The 14,907-nt window shown below is 42.4% G+C and overlaps 3 protein-coding genes across 5 annotated transcripts in view; 1 reads left to right on the top strand and 2 right to left on the bottom strand.

Annotated features, from left to right (window-relative positions):
• Positions 1-14,907, top strand: part of LOC118412151 (nicotinamide N-methyltransferase-like) — a 20,521-nt gene that overhangs the window by 2,940 nt on the left and 2,674 nt on the right. Inside the window, exons 4-5 of one of the 3 annotated variants that reach the window (XM_035814857.1) lie at positions 192-297; positions 10,324-10,669. In XM_035814857.1, the coding sequence (XP_035670750.1) occupies positions 192-297; positions 10,324-10,650 (433 nt within the window). In that variant the 3' untranslated portion in view covers positions 10,651-10,669. Of the gene's footprint in view, positions 1-191; positions 298-649; positions 983-10,323; positions 10,670-14,907 lie in introns of those variants that run through there. The other 2 variants (XM_035814856.1, XM_035814855.1) reach the window with 2 other exon arrangements.
• LOC118412150 lies at positions 2,933-5,898 on the bottom strand. Its single transcript, XM_035814854.1, has 4 exons — positions 5,400-5,898; positions 4,965-5,250; positions 4,284-4,485; positions 2,933-3,784 (listed from the first exon to the last, which is right to left on the bottom strand). The coding sequence occupies exons 2-4, from the start codon at positions 5,232-5,234 to the stop codon at positions 3,393-3,395; spliced, it is 864 nt and encodes a 287-aa protein (XP_035670747.1). The 5' UTR covers positions 5,235-5,250; positions 5,400-5,898; the 3' UTR covers positions 2,933-3,392.
• Positions 12,879-14,907, bottom strand: part of LOC118412152 — a 3,682-nt gene continuing 1,653 nt past the window's right edge. Inside the window, exons 3-4 of the mRNA XM_035814858.1 lie at positions 14,558-14,759; positions 12,879-14,086 (exon numbers count right to left, since the gene is read on the bottom strand). Of these exons, the coding sequence (XP_035670751.1) occupies positions 13,752-14,086; positions 14,558-14,759 (537 nt within the window). The 3' untranslated portion in view covers positions 12,879-13,751. The remainder of the gene's footprint in view (positions 14,087-14,557; positions 14,760-14,907) is intronic.

The raw sequence follows: 14,907 nt of genomic DNA, 5'->3' as shown, positions 1-14,907 counted from the left end.
ACAGTGACGCAGTGAACGAACGCAGCAATGCCGCAAGCGTGCCGCACGTCAAGTGAGAGGGGGCCTTAATGACCTAGGCGGGGGGACAAGACCTGCACCTCCGAGATACCAGGGAGCTCCCGATGGTCTGGTTACCAGGCTAACAGATCACAGACATCACCTTCTGAGTTTGTCATGTTGTTGTTGTACAGCTCCTCGTGGGAAGCGCGCCAGTCTCATCTCAGAGATGCTATAAAGGAAGTCATTACTTGTGACGTCACCAAGCCTGAACCTTTCGCTCCTCGCCAATATCAGGAGGTGAATGGAATGTTTTTTGTTTTATATTTCATTTATCAAGGCAAACGTTTCGATACGCGTAACGTATTTAACCAATAGAAATATACCTTCTTTCGCTCATTTCTTGAGTATTATTCAATCTAAATCTCCATGGAAGTACATGTGTATAAAGAAAACCTAATCTTCAGGTATATATAGGGTGACGTTTGGTGGTTTGGGTGTTTTTCGGCTTCAAAACATCACAAAATGTAGTTCTATCTAGTGAAAACGTTAGTGGCAAGAACAAAACGCATATAAAGCTGCAAAGAAACGCGTAAAACGCCGAGTTGTACCGTAAATGACATTACTTATATCCACATCTTGGCGTACTCAGTTCGACGTGATTACTACTAGCCTGAGCCTGGAGACAGCGTGCCCTGACCGGGAGACTTACTCCGCTGCTGTGCGCAACATCACCCGCCTACTCAAGCCGGGAGGCACGTTCGTTCTCATTGGAGTCACCAACCAGACCTTCTACACCGTCGGTGGCTACAAGTTCTTCACCCTTCCTATCGACAGCAGCTTCATGAGAGAAGTATTTGAGAAGGCCGGGTTTGTCGATATCAATATCAAGTCGTTCCCGGCTACAAATCCTGAGAACAACACTATCTCCGACTTTGACGGGTTCGTTGTTCTCCATGCTTGTAAGGCAGAGATTTAGAAGTGTTTGGACTTTGGACCACAGATTACGCAGTTTACTAAAATACGTGTAACTTGGTGGATGAAGAGAATAGGACTTTGCTGTACATCATAAATGGGTCTGTAGCCATTTAGAACCTTACCCGAAACTAATAAAGTTTAGCAAAATAGCATCGCATAGATAGCATCGTATGTTGTTATTATTTTAGATGACAAAATGAACGAAAGCCAAAATGGCAATTTCTCTGTGAATTGTGTTTCCTTAATACTGCCTACGTACTGCCAGTATCCTGCACTTATAAATTTTAGTTTACTTGAGTAAAACTGATGTATGTACGTACATATGCTCATGGAACATGATACGTTCGACGTTACGGAACATTTTTTTTATTCGGCCTCCAGTTTCAGTCGAAGGGCCAATGCCCTAGACACGCTTATTTTACAAAAGAGCGAAAACGACGCCACGCGCCTCTCCCGTAAAACTAGCCTTTACTTAAGTACTCATAGCATAAACTTGGATGACTACAGGTCCATGAGATTTGGCATGCTGAAAGCACAGGATTGAGTGTGTCTAATCATGGTCAAATCATTGGTGTTTGTTGAGTTACACTTTGAGAAGTCGTTCCATGAACATTGCACACTTTACGTTAAGTTTGTTGGCTTTTAGCAAGCATGAAACGTTGATGAATATTCATGAAAATCTGTGTGCTGATTTTCAGGGACATAACCTTTCATTTGATATATAGCTTATTGTCGACAGGAGTGCTTGATAACACAGCACCAAAATAGAAAATCGCCACTCTGTTGAAATCAAGACGCCGCGCCGCGCGCGTTCCGAACACGCGTCGGCCCAGTGGAAAGCACGTACGAGACTTATGTTCATCTTTGTCACGGGGTCGTAAGCTCTTAGAATTCGCCATCCGTCTTAAACTTAGCTTTCACTTGATACACATCTATATGTCTGTGGTGTTAAGCCCATAATTCTCTATGGATCGGAAATCTGGGGTTCTGTTAAAAGCCCCAAATCCTGTCCTATTGAAACAATACATCTAAAATTCTGTAAGCAAACCCTACACGTGCCAAGATCCACAAGTGGCCTCGCCGCTAGAGCCGAGTTAGGGAGGTTCCCCATTCATTTGGAAGCCTCCCTAAATGCTATTAAACACTTAATTAGACTTCGCCAGAAAGTACCAGCAGACAGTTTCCAGTCAGACGCTCTTTCTTGCCAGATAGATTTAGACAAGGCTGGAGCCAAGTGTTGGGCGTCAGGAGTTCGCCAGTCACTGGAGGAATGCGGCTATGGTTATGTATGGCATTGTCCTCTACAGCACAATACAAATTCGTCTCAAATTATCAATTCTATCAATCAGCGTCTGAAAGACATTTATTTCCAAACTTTTCTAAGAGAGATACACAATGACAACAAAGGTGGATCCGCTAAAAACAAATTGAGGTCTTACAGACTGTTCAAGTCCACTTATAATGTGGAGCAATACCTGGATATTGACAATATTCGGCACAGGACGGCCGTCACAAAACTACGAGTCAGTTGCCACAAATTACACATCGAAACCGGAAGACATAACCGCACTCCTCTAGAACAACGAATATGTAGATACTGCAATCTAGATAAGTTAGAAGACGAACATCATTTTGTAGTAGAATGTAGTTTGTACAAGAAAGAGAGAGCTGAACTCTACAGACTAATAGAATCCATGTTCCCCCACTTCATACAACTAAGTAATATAGACAAATTTATATTCCTTATGAATCCAGACAAACTTTTACTTATAAAGCATATCTGTTCTTACATTTTCAATATCACAAAGAAACGAGAAGAAGCCGAATGTACGCAGTAGAATATGATCCTTGAGTAGTGTAGATTCATTGTATCATTATATCATGTTGTATCATTTGTTGTGACCTGTACTAAACCCAGTGGGTATGAATGTACAATAAAGGTCTTCATTCATTTAACTGGTTTATTGCACAATGGTACAACACTGAAAATTGTCACCTCGTTATAAAGATACGGCACCAAGACATCGTGTTCTACGCCTCTGAACGTGGTCGCTCTGCATACAACCACGGAACCAGACGGTCAAATTTGTCACGGTGTTGTAAACAAGTCGACTTCATGAACATTCTTGAAAATGTGTGTACTGATTTCTAGAAACCTTTACTTTCATTTGATATATAGCATTTTGTCGACTTAATTGGTTGATAGCACAGCACCAAAATAGAAGATTTTCACTCCGTTATAAAGTACGCGGCTCCTCGCGCGTTCTACCGCGGAGCGCAGTATCTCATCGTGTACCTATAGAACCTGACTGCCATGTTTGTAACGGTTTTACAGTCATGACGAGTTCTCTATCTCTTGAAATTTGTGTGTCGGTTCACGAAAACCTTAGCTTTAATCTAATATATAATTTATAGTTCTACGTGATCTGTGCCGTCTTAGAAAACCCCGGAAGTAGAACCGAATGTTCAATGCTTGGCCCTTCGACTGGTTTGTTGAACAAAGGTTCCCCCTTTCTCTCTCGGAAAATGATAAAACCAAGAGTCCCAATCAGCACTGCCACAATCACACAAGCCACGACTACCCCTGCAATAAGCCCAGCGTTTCCCCCGTTATCCCCTGTATTATCAACTTTGGCGTACTCCCTGGCACATGAACTATAGCTCCCACTCCCACAGAATAGGTCGTACCGACACGCTCTGAACCAGGCGTCACAGTAGTCGGCGCGGATGGGCATTCCCTCGATCTGCCACTTGTTGTGGTTCGGATCCGAGTCGTTGTAGACGTGGTCCGGGAATTTCCGGTAAAAACCTGGAAGTTCACATGTATACGTCGTGATTGGAAAAGTTCAAATACAAGTCGTCATTACCTTCGTGAAGATGGAGGTATTTTTTTTCGGTTTGTCTTTTTAAGTTCGTGTGTGTCCATACTATACCATAGTTCAACTCAGAAGCTGAGTTGTCCCGGGTCCAATTTTGTTCCAACAGGCTAAGCCAGCCGAGTCCAAATGTGGTCATGCCAACTAAGGCCGTTTCTTTATGTTTTTGTTTTATTTTGCATAATTAAAAAAACACAAAGTTCAGTTTCACCAAAAAGAAAGTGCAGGGGTGAGACAGAGACCAAGGACTTGCAGAGACCAATATGGCCGGCCTATTTGTGCCATATGAAATGAATTAGAGCTGAACATTAGATCACATAACAACTTGTTAGGGAAGGAGGTTCTTGGATGACTGGCTGGCTGGATGAATGGATAGAGATATATGTTACTTCACAACACTTCACAGATAAACCAAGGTGATTTTTGTAATACCTGCGTTCGGCTCACATTCGTACAGACAGGCCAGCTGCACGAAGAAGCGATTACAGGCAGAACTGAGGGCACCACACCGCTCCCAGTGCCATTCCTTGCCGTACGCTTCCTTGATTTTCTGTACGGTGTCCTGGTGACAGCAGGAGTAGTCCCTCCAAGGGTAGCACTCCGTGAAGTTGTCTGGTTCTGGTCCTGGAGCTTCCTGTCAGGAGAAACAAGTGCTTTTAAAAAAAGCTGTGCCTTGCCGTGTAGTATGGATATCAGCTCGGCGCTTCACCAGTTTTCATCAATAAACATAAGGATCACATCACAGTATGTCAAGACAATATATTTAACCGTTCTGGAGTAATACTGGTCTTCTACGCACACACACACACACACACACACACACACACACACACACACACACACACACACACACACACACACACACACACATACAAACGCTACCGAAAATATAACCTTCTTGGCGAATGTAATGAAACAATATCAATGAATTTTCCAGCTGTTTTGTTAATTTGTTAAGCTATAGCTAAGATTTCAGGCTACTTAAAACTCAGCGCCGAAGTGGCCCTCAATGTGTGACATTGACAGGGTCTTTACTTCTTTACTGGTGGTGGTGAGGGGAGGGTGATACAAACTCCACCCATTACTAGTAGTTGTACTCTACAAAAAACAAACCTTATGTAAGGACTGTAAGTGACAGTCATCAACCGGTGAGGGCCATCCGAGCCTCTCAGCCACTTTGTTATTTGGATTCTCGGCTTCAAAGAACCACGTGGTGAAGCCCAAGCTGAGGTTCGTCTCGTACACGAAGCCGTCGCCCCACATCTTCTCGCACAGCTCCTTCCCGCTGGGATAGATTTCTTCGAACGTCTTACAAGAAAGGTCTGCGGACTGAACGGCTAGTCCAGTCAGCAGGACTAAGGCGACCAAGATGACGGCATCCATGGCGAACCAGCTGGACCTATCATACGTGCAAACATAAAAGGGCAATGTGTTGCACCTTGCTCTTTGAGTTGAGATTACCTTGTGCAGTGAATGGCATTATAAGGTTAGAAATTTAGAAAGTCCGACTATTCACAGCAAATTCAAAATACTAGTGTACAAGATTACCTGCAACTGGTTTCTCCAACAGGAAGGAAGGAAGGAGGAAACAGAAACTGTGATGACCATGAATGTCACTTCGATGAGCCTTCTTGGGGTGGTACTAGGTCAATATTTGAATTGTAAGGTAGATGTGAACTATATCGTCAATAATTGTTAGGTGGTGTTTATGACATGTTGTACAGGAAATGTGCATAATCTGAATGATGAAAGGCTTCGGTACTTTTTCGTCCATCAATATAGCCATTCGACACTTAATTGATTTGGCGGAATGCTGTAGTAGTTATGCTAATAATATGGAAATACCCGAAGTACGCGTCTGTACTTTTCTGCATGTAGCCCAAACAAACCATACCTGTGTACCAACGCAGCGCTCTTTAAACAAACATACCCTTGACAACAGTATCTGGGACAAAGATCTCACTACTTGCGTCACGCTTGCGTCGCTGCGGGGTTCGTTCACTGTGTCACTGTTGTGTTATTTTCGCCAATTTTCTGTTGCGCTAACATTTAACTTGCGTGACTGTGTTTCTAGACTACATGAACAGATTATCGGAATTCGCAGTGTTGTCAATTCACGAAAAATCTGTAAAAACGATATAAATACCTCAAAATGAGATTTATAATGAAATAATTTGCCTTGTGATGATGATTAATATGTTACAGATGTTATATGATAACCTTGGAAGACTTTTCCAGTAAAATAAGTGACCCAAATGAACGGACTCGAGCTATATACCAGATTTGACTCGATCGATTATGTGTTTTGCACCAAGTATGAGCAATGATGTATGTTTATATGTTTATTGAACGATTTTCAAATTTCACAAATGAAAAACTTCGATATTTCATACGTTTTTTTGTGACGACCTAAAATTAGACATATCGCTCAACGAATTGTATCAAAAGGAAACGAATCTTGTTACACTTTGTGCGTTTTGTTGTCTTGTCAATCACACTTTTTTTGTATGATATACCCAATGAAAGTGAAGGCAGTGAGAGCGCAGCGCGATCGCCGTCCTAGTGGAAAGGGGGTCTTACGCCCAATTTACACGAGGCACTTTGAACGACGTACGTCGTTTGTCCTAGGACAGTGACGTAGGACAGTTTTCGTTTCACACACAACCCTGAGGCGCGCCGCAGCGCGTCGCGACGCGCCACAGTGCGTGGCGTTGCCGTGAACTCTGGTGACCCGCCGTGACATTTGACAGCGCGTGTTTTCAAAATGGCGGGATCATAGAACAAGTTTTGTTGTTGTTGTTCATCGGGCAGATGATGATTTTCTTGTCTACTCGCGCGTACATGCAGCGCCGGGCATGGCCCAGAAGACGGCTTGTACGTTATAGGCGCCGGTACCACGACATTCAACGGGCAGCCTTCTTTGCTGCAGATGCTATCATTGAAGCTCAAGGAAATGTCAACCGAAAAGTTTGGGTGCGAGAGCATACCAGGAGCGCACACTGTGCCGAAGAAATGGGCTACCTGCGACGCAGATCCGTTTACACGAGGTTGGGCGGCGCCGCAGACTCCCCGCGGAGCGTCATAAGTCACCTCCGGAGGCGCCACACTGCGTCGCGCCACAGCGCGCCGCAGCGCGTCGTTTTCGCTTTTACACGGGGAGAAAAAGTGACGTACGTCGTTCGACGCGCGTCGAACGACGTACGTCGTTTGATTTTTTGCCTCGTGTAAATCGGGCCTTAGCCCACAAAGTGGATTATTAGCAGCTGCGCAATGACCAATATTAGTGCATGTGTAAAACAAAGGCCCGGTTTACACGAGGAAAAAAAATGTCCTAAAAATGTCTTACGACGTTCGACGCGCGGCGCGTGTCCTACGACACTTTTTTGTCCGTGTAAAAACGAAAATGACGCGCTGACTGTGGCGCGCCGCAGTGTGGCACGTCCGGAGGTTGTGCAAAAATTGAAAACTCATCTCACTGGTCTCTCTGGTCGGTGCCAAATTACAATAGGAGATTGCATCAACTTTGAATTTTCGCCAAATTTCCTTTGTGGGCACAACAACGGAGGCTAGTTGGATACTGTTTGGGTCCTTTTGGATACTCTATTGCGTCAGGTTGCTCTGCTTGGAGATTACGATACCTGCACGGTAAAATAAGTAGCCTCAACAAACAGACTCTGACCGCGACCGGAATGTCGCTTTGTCTGTTTCCATACAAGATAACTTTACTGTATAGTGCATTTTTGTAACTGAATTAATAAAAAAAACTGATATACAATGATTAAGATTCGTCAGAACGAGATTTGCAGTAATTGTGCCATTTTGTAATAATCTGTGCCATCTTGCCGATTGCGAATTGTTTTGAATTTTTCAACATAATGCTTAACATATTTATAAATGCTTTATTCAGAAATTATCTTGTGTAGTATGTCTCTCGATCCCTATCTTTCCCAGAAAGATCACAAATATTGCATAAGTAACAGCGTATGACATCTTTTGCTACAAAACGATAATTCTTCGAAAGTAACCTACCTTATAAGAGACTACGTAGTATGGCTTGGGAATGTGCTATTGCAGACAAGTAACTGTAGGGTAGGGTACTGGGCCAATAGTTGAATTATTCTTCACTCTTACTCTGGATGAAAGTTTCATAGAAGTACACGGCACTATTAACTGCTGCTATGTATATCCTCTGTCGTTCCTTTCTTTCCTGTTAGTAATTGCACAAAAAATGTGCATGAGCATACAAAAAGCCGTAAGAAAACGTATACTGTCAAGAATTTTCAATTTACTTTGGCACGCATTATGATTAGTGGCGTTATCATGGCAATGCCTGTTACCACGGACAGGAGTGCGCAACTTTACTAGTATAATGTTCCGCGATGTATGGTCAAAGTCCATTTAGATTGTAAACATGAAGTTGGAAAATGGCAGCACCGATACAAAAGGGCACGGACTATCACAAAACTTTTGAAGCAAAGGCATATTTGACGGAGTTTTTCGGCACGACAGAGGGTATTGTTGTCGAAACGGTCCTAAATGAATTCCACAAGATTTTCAACTCTGGTGAGTCTTGAGCGTTTTTGTTCTTTCCAAACTGTAGGATAGGCCAGTAGATAAATTATGCTTCACTCTTACTCTGGATGAAAGCCCCATAGATAGAAGAAGTGCTAAAGACCGCGGTCTACATTGACATCGATATCAAGATGCATTGAAACTAGAGCTCTGCACAGACGTCAAATTGATACGGTAGTAGGAGGTAATGGTAACAGTAGTTGGGAACTACGGTAGTGCGTCACTGTCAGTAGTTGAAAGAGCCTAGCGATTCTTCTGTGAACATCAGCGAGGCCGAAACTGTGATGAATGGTAGAGAAATATGTCAGTTTTTTTTCGGATATGGATTACGATGTATTTTCGGCCGGATTGATATTTGCGCCTGGATATTGATACCCCCAACTGGTTTTCATTTATTGCCGAGTATGCATCATGACCATTACTGGGGTCAAATAAAAAGTGGCTTTCTTTAACGAGCAGGCAGACTTGAGACCTTGTCGATTGTTCCCTGATCGCCAACATGTTCAATTCTTGTAAATTGCTTGTGCTTCCTGCTGTAAATTTTCAGGCATCGCACCTGCTCATTTTGGGGTCCCTGACTATGTAAACTTTAGCCATGGTCGAAATACTGTGTGCTGTTGTAACCTGGAAGTGGCCTCTACCAGGCTCCGTGGATCGGTAGAATCATTATCCTCACCACGTGGTGAGGAAACGTACTCTTCTGGCCGGCTAACTCCCCTAACGTACTATAGACTCTATTTGTCCAATTTCTACAATTAGATCACCGATCCACGGAGCCTGGTAGAGGCTAACCTGGAAGTACCATGTGTGCAACAGCATTATGGTCAAAGTTCAATTGAATTTGGTCGTCGTGAAGTTGTAAGATGGCAGCACCGGTGCAAAAAGGCACGGACTATCACAAAACGTTCGGATCGGAAATTTGAACCAAGTAATTCCTTTATTCCGGGTTAGTCTCAGGCTCAGCACTTTTTGATCCATCCTCGTAGAGAGATCAGAATCATCTTTATTGAGCCTTAGACATACAAATACAACTGGCTACTTTCATACCGTGATGGTTTGTAAACAATAATATTTATATTTGCAATCTTTACGCATGCTTTAAAGTATGCTTAAAGATTGGATTTCGTGCAGTGTATACATGTTCCTATGGTGACCATTATCCATGGCCGGCTAAGGTGTTTTTAGCTGGCTATGTTTTACCAAGCATAGGGCTTCTTCTGACGGCCTATCTTAAAGGTGGCCTTTCTAGTTATATTGATATAATGAGCAAGTTATTGAAACAAACGCGTAAAAACGCCCCGGCGTGACCTAATAAGTTGGGCGGGGGTGCCCTAATAAATGACTTCCAGCACCGGACACCAGGGAGCTCCCGTTGATATGGTTACCAGATATATTACACCTGTACAGGCATCACCTTCTGAGAAGAAGGTTTGTTATGTTGATCATGTTCAGTTCCTCGTGGGAAGCGCGCCAGCCTCATCTCAGAGATGTTATAAAGGAAGTTATTTCTTGTGACGTCACCAAGCCTGAACCTTTCGCTCGTCGCCAATATCAGGAGGTCAATGGAATATTTTATTTACATTTCATTTATTAAGCCAAATGTTTCGATACATGTAACATATATGACCAATACTATAAACCTTTTGTTCTTCAGTCTAAATCCTAATGAACGTATAAAATAAAAGTCCTATGCACGATCTTTAGGCATATATAAGTGTTTTGGGCGTTTTTCGGCTTCATTTACAAAATGTACTTCTTTCTAGTGGTTCTCTGTTTATTAGGTTTCGAGTCGAATACGTTGACCACAAGAGAAAAACGTATAATGGGCTGCAGCATAAAGGCGTAGATGACCGAGCTTTATTAAATTATATTACTTACACCCACATCTTGACGTACTCAGTTTGACGTGGTAACTACAACCCTGTGCCTGGAGGCAGCGTGCCCTGACCGGGAGTCCTACTCCGCTCCTGTACGCAACATCACCCGCCTACTCAAGCCGGGAGGTACGTTCGTTCTCGCAGGAGTCACCAACCAGACCTTCTACACCGTCGGTGGCTACAAGTTCTTCACCCTTCCTATCGACAGCAGCTTCATGAGAGAAGTATTTGAGAAGGCGGGATATGTCGATATCAATATCAAGTCGTTCCCGGCTACAAATCCTGAGAACAACACTATCTCCGACATTGACGGGTTCGTTGTTCTCCATGCTAGTAAGGCAGAGATTTAAATGTAGTGCTAGGACTTGGACCACAGAGTTCGATATGGCCCCCTGGGATGTAAACGGTACCATGAGGCATGGTTAGTTCTTGCATTTAATAAAAAAAATGAGCGAAGCGAACCGGCTTGCAGGTTGCTATAGGAACAGACCGTGCCCTATGACACTGTAAATACCGAAGCAAACGTATATGTATCTGTACGTATTACATAACCAAAATCGTACATCAAAATGACGCATGCAGTGAGACAGGTCCTTATAACATAGAGATATTTTAATCTTACTCATTTTGAAAACATTTGTGATAGGTCATAGGTCAATTCGAGAGTAATAGGCACACTTCTAGAATATCCAAATCTTTTCGTTAAAAAAGGAGACTGTAAACAAAATTAGCCTTAGCTGAAGCGAAGTCAAAAGTGATCCGGAGATCCAGCCTTGCAAAAGTGGACAATATGGAGCAATCTAATGACTGATGGTTGCGATAAAATGGAGATGTACTCTTGTTATAATATTTATGATCTGCCTATTTTCAACATGAACGTGTTTTAAAAATTTGAATTGCAAGCGTTTTATAGATAATATAATGTACTTACAACTAACTGTAGATCACGTAGGTAATTTACAAATTATCATTCATACAATTCAGCCATCTTGTCCAGGTAAGCTTTCTAAAATTACAATTAGTACATACTTAAAACTCATAAGCTTTTACATCAGGTAAGCTTTGCTTTTCAGCATTGGCCATGGACATAACGTTTTTCAATGAAGATATTGTATTCAATTCAAATTACCACATGTATATTAACTGTCAAGTAAAAGTTGAAATTACACATTTTATTAAAATAAGGGGTGATCAATAAGTCCTCGGCCTCACCAAGAAATAACAAGCACAACTCAGATTTTCAGGCACAACTTCATAGTATGAAGTCTTTTATCAATATCCTCCAAATTTCAAATCATTGGAGTCATTACTTTCCAGGCATTCGTTTTTTTTCTAAATTAGAAGGTAAGTGGCGAAAAAAGAAGGGTGAAGTGTGATCAGATAATTTGACCTCATACCTTAAGGCCCCTCTCACTACACTCGCGTCACGCTTGCGTCGCTGCGGGGTTCATTCACTGTGTCACTGTTGTGTTATTTTCGCCGATTTTCTGTTGCGCTCACACTTACTTGCGTCACTGTTGCGTTTCTAGACTAAATGAACAGGTTATCGGAAGCCGCAGCGTTGTCAATGTATGAAAGTCACTGTAAACTGATGAATTTGGCTCAAAATGAGATTTATATCGAAATATTTTCCCTTGTGATGATGCATAATATGTTACTTATGTTATGTGATAACCTTGAAAGACGTTTACAGTAAAAGAAGTGACCCAAATGAGTGAACCATATACCAGATTTGAGTCCATCGCTCATGTTTTTTGCAACAAGTATGTGTAATGGTGTGTGTTTATAGGTTTATTGAACAATTTTCAAATTTCACAAATAAAAGTCTTATATAAATATGTACCAAAATTCAAATTATTGTGATCATTACTTTGCAGGCGACACCCAGTAACGTTAGGTGAGGGAGAAGGAAAAACGTGGACAATTGACCTGGCCTGAGTGTACGGGTCAATTTGCGCTGCTGGAAGTTAGAAACCCAATTCTTTTTGCTTGAAATAGGAAGAGAATCATTATCAAACATTTTGACAATGTCTTTTGTTAATTTACGGCATGGGGAACTCGACCAACACGTCTGATCACAATCCACACAGCTTTTTTCGCGCCACTTACCTTTTAATTTAGAAAAAATGAATGCCTGGAAAGTAATTACTCCAATGATTTGAAATTTGGAGGATATTGATAAAAGACTTCATACTATGAAGTTGTGCCTGAAAATCTGAGTTGTGCTTGTTATTTCTTGGTGAGGCCGAGAACTTATTGATTACCCCTCGTAACTTGGTGGATGAAGAGAATAGGACTATGCTGTACACCGTACATGGATCTGTAGCCATTTAGAACCTTACCCAAAACTAATAAAGTTTAGAAAAATAGCAACGCATAAATAGCATCTTATGTTGTTATTATTTTAGATGACAAAATGAACGAAGCCAAAATGGCAATTTCTCTGTGAATTGGGTTTCCTTAATGCTGCCTACGTACTGCCAGTATCCTGCACCTATAAAAACTCGGCACAAAAAGTTTGGAATATCAACTTCGGTTGATCATATTTCTGTGTATTATATATCAATAGAAAGCTTGTGTGATTTTCTTTCCAATGGTGTCAAATTCATTATCATTATTGAACTCATAGAACAAGCACCAGGCCTACTTACTTGAGCGGGTCACCAAAAAAAGTGCCCAAATTTCCCCGCTTCTGTTCAACACATATCGTTCGGTTGTTATGGCCGCGGGTAACAATGATTCAATCAATCGTTTTGTCATGTAACTTTTGGTATACAGAACATCCCAGTTTACCTTTTACCATATTTGAGTATTCTATGATTGTAAATTTATGGAACGGGCACCAGGCCTGTTTGCGTACAGGATGGTCATAAAAATAAAGTGCCGCAATTACCGCTACTAAAGTCTCCAGGAGCTGGGGGTCTGCAGATCCGACTGGACTGTCTACGCCCAGTGCAGAACAACATGGCGAGAACTGTCTGAACTGTCTGTAGCCGCCACGCATCAACAAATGATGCATGCCAACGATTGATTGAAAGTCAAACACTCCATTCAGCTCATTTTGTTCCGTCAATATTGACTTGTGAATGAAGGCAAGTTGAATAAACAGGCCATGTCAATCAAAGCCACTGTTACTCTTTATTCAAGCAAACAATCTGAAGCAAGAGGTGCTAGCCATAAACCGTAGGAAGGCTATTCCATCCTAATAGGTAGTCTGCGATGGTCCTTGCTATGTGTGGACGAGTGTTTTAATCTTGCAGAATGGGATTTGGTCCAATATTGAAGAGGTAAGATATTCCAACTGGATGGAGGATTGTGCCCCTTTAACTCACCACATTGAAGTTGCCTGGAATGGTGAAAAACTTTTGTGCCGAGTTTACTTGAGTAAAACTGATGTATGTACGTACATATGCTCATGGAACGTGATACGTTCGACGTTACAGAACATTTTTTATTCGGCCTCCAGTTTGTTGAACAAAGGTTCCCCCTTTCTCTCTCGGAAAATGAAAAAACCGAGAGTCCCAATCAGCACTGCCACAATCACACAAGCCACGACCACCCCTGCAATAAGCCCAGCGTTTCCCCCGTTATCCCCTGTGTTACCAACTTTGGTGTACTCCCTGGCACATGAACTATAACTCCCACTCCCACAGAATAGGTCGTACCTACACGCTCTGAACCAGGAGTCACAGTAGTCAGCGCGGATGGGCATTCCCTCCATCTGCCACTTGTTGTGGTTCGGATCCGAGTCGTTGTAGACGTGGTCCGGGAATTTCCGGTAAAAACCTGGAAGTTCACATGTACACGTCGTGATTGGAAAAGCTCACATACAAGTCGTCATTACCTTCGTGAAGATGGAGGTATTTTTTTCGGTTTGTCTTTTTAAGTTCGTGTGTGTCCATACTATACCATAGTTCATCTCAGAGGATGAACTGTCCCGGGTCCAATTTTGTTCCAGCAGGCAAAGCCAGCCGAGTCCAAATGTGGTCATGCCAACTAAGGCCGTTTCTTTATGTTTTTGTTTTATTTCGCATAATTAAAAAAACACAAAGTTCAGTTTCACCAAAAAGAAAGTGCAGGGGTGAGACAGAGACCAATATGGCCGGCCTATTTGTGCCATATGAAATGAATTAGATCACATAACAACTTGTTAGGGAAGGAGGTTCTTGGATGACTGGCTGGCTGGATGAATGGACAGAGAGATATGTTACTTAACAACAACACTTCACAGATAAACCAAGGTGATTTTTGTAATACCTGCGTTCGGCTCACATTCGTACAGACAGGCCAGCTGCACGAAGAAGCGATTACAGGCAGAACTGAGGGCACCACACCGCTCCCAGTGCCATTCCCTGCCGTACGCTTCCTTGATCTTCTGCACGGTGTCCTGGTGACAGCAGGAGTAGTCCCTCCAAGGGTAGCACTCCGTGAAGTTGTCTGGTTCTGGTCCTGGAGCTTCCTGCCAGGAGAAACAAGTGCTTTTAAAAAAAGCTGTGCCTTGCCGTGTAGTATGGATATCAACTCGGCGCTTCACCAGTTTTCATCAATAAACATAAGGATCACATCACAGTATGTCAAGACAATCTATTTAACCGTTCTGGAGTAAT

This window comes from Branchiostoma floridae, chromosome 3 (assembly GCF_000003815.2).
Source record: "Branchiostoma floridae strain S238N-H82 chromosome 3, Bfl_VNyyK, whole genome shotgun sequence".
Lineage (NCBI taxonomy): Eukaryota > Metazoa > Chordata > Leptocardii > Amphioxiformes > Branchiostomatidae > Branchiostoma > Branchiostoma floridae.
Note: the sequence above shows the minus strand (reverse complement) of the source record. Positions and strands in the feature narration are given on the sequence as shown.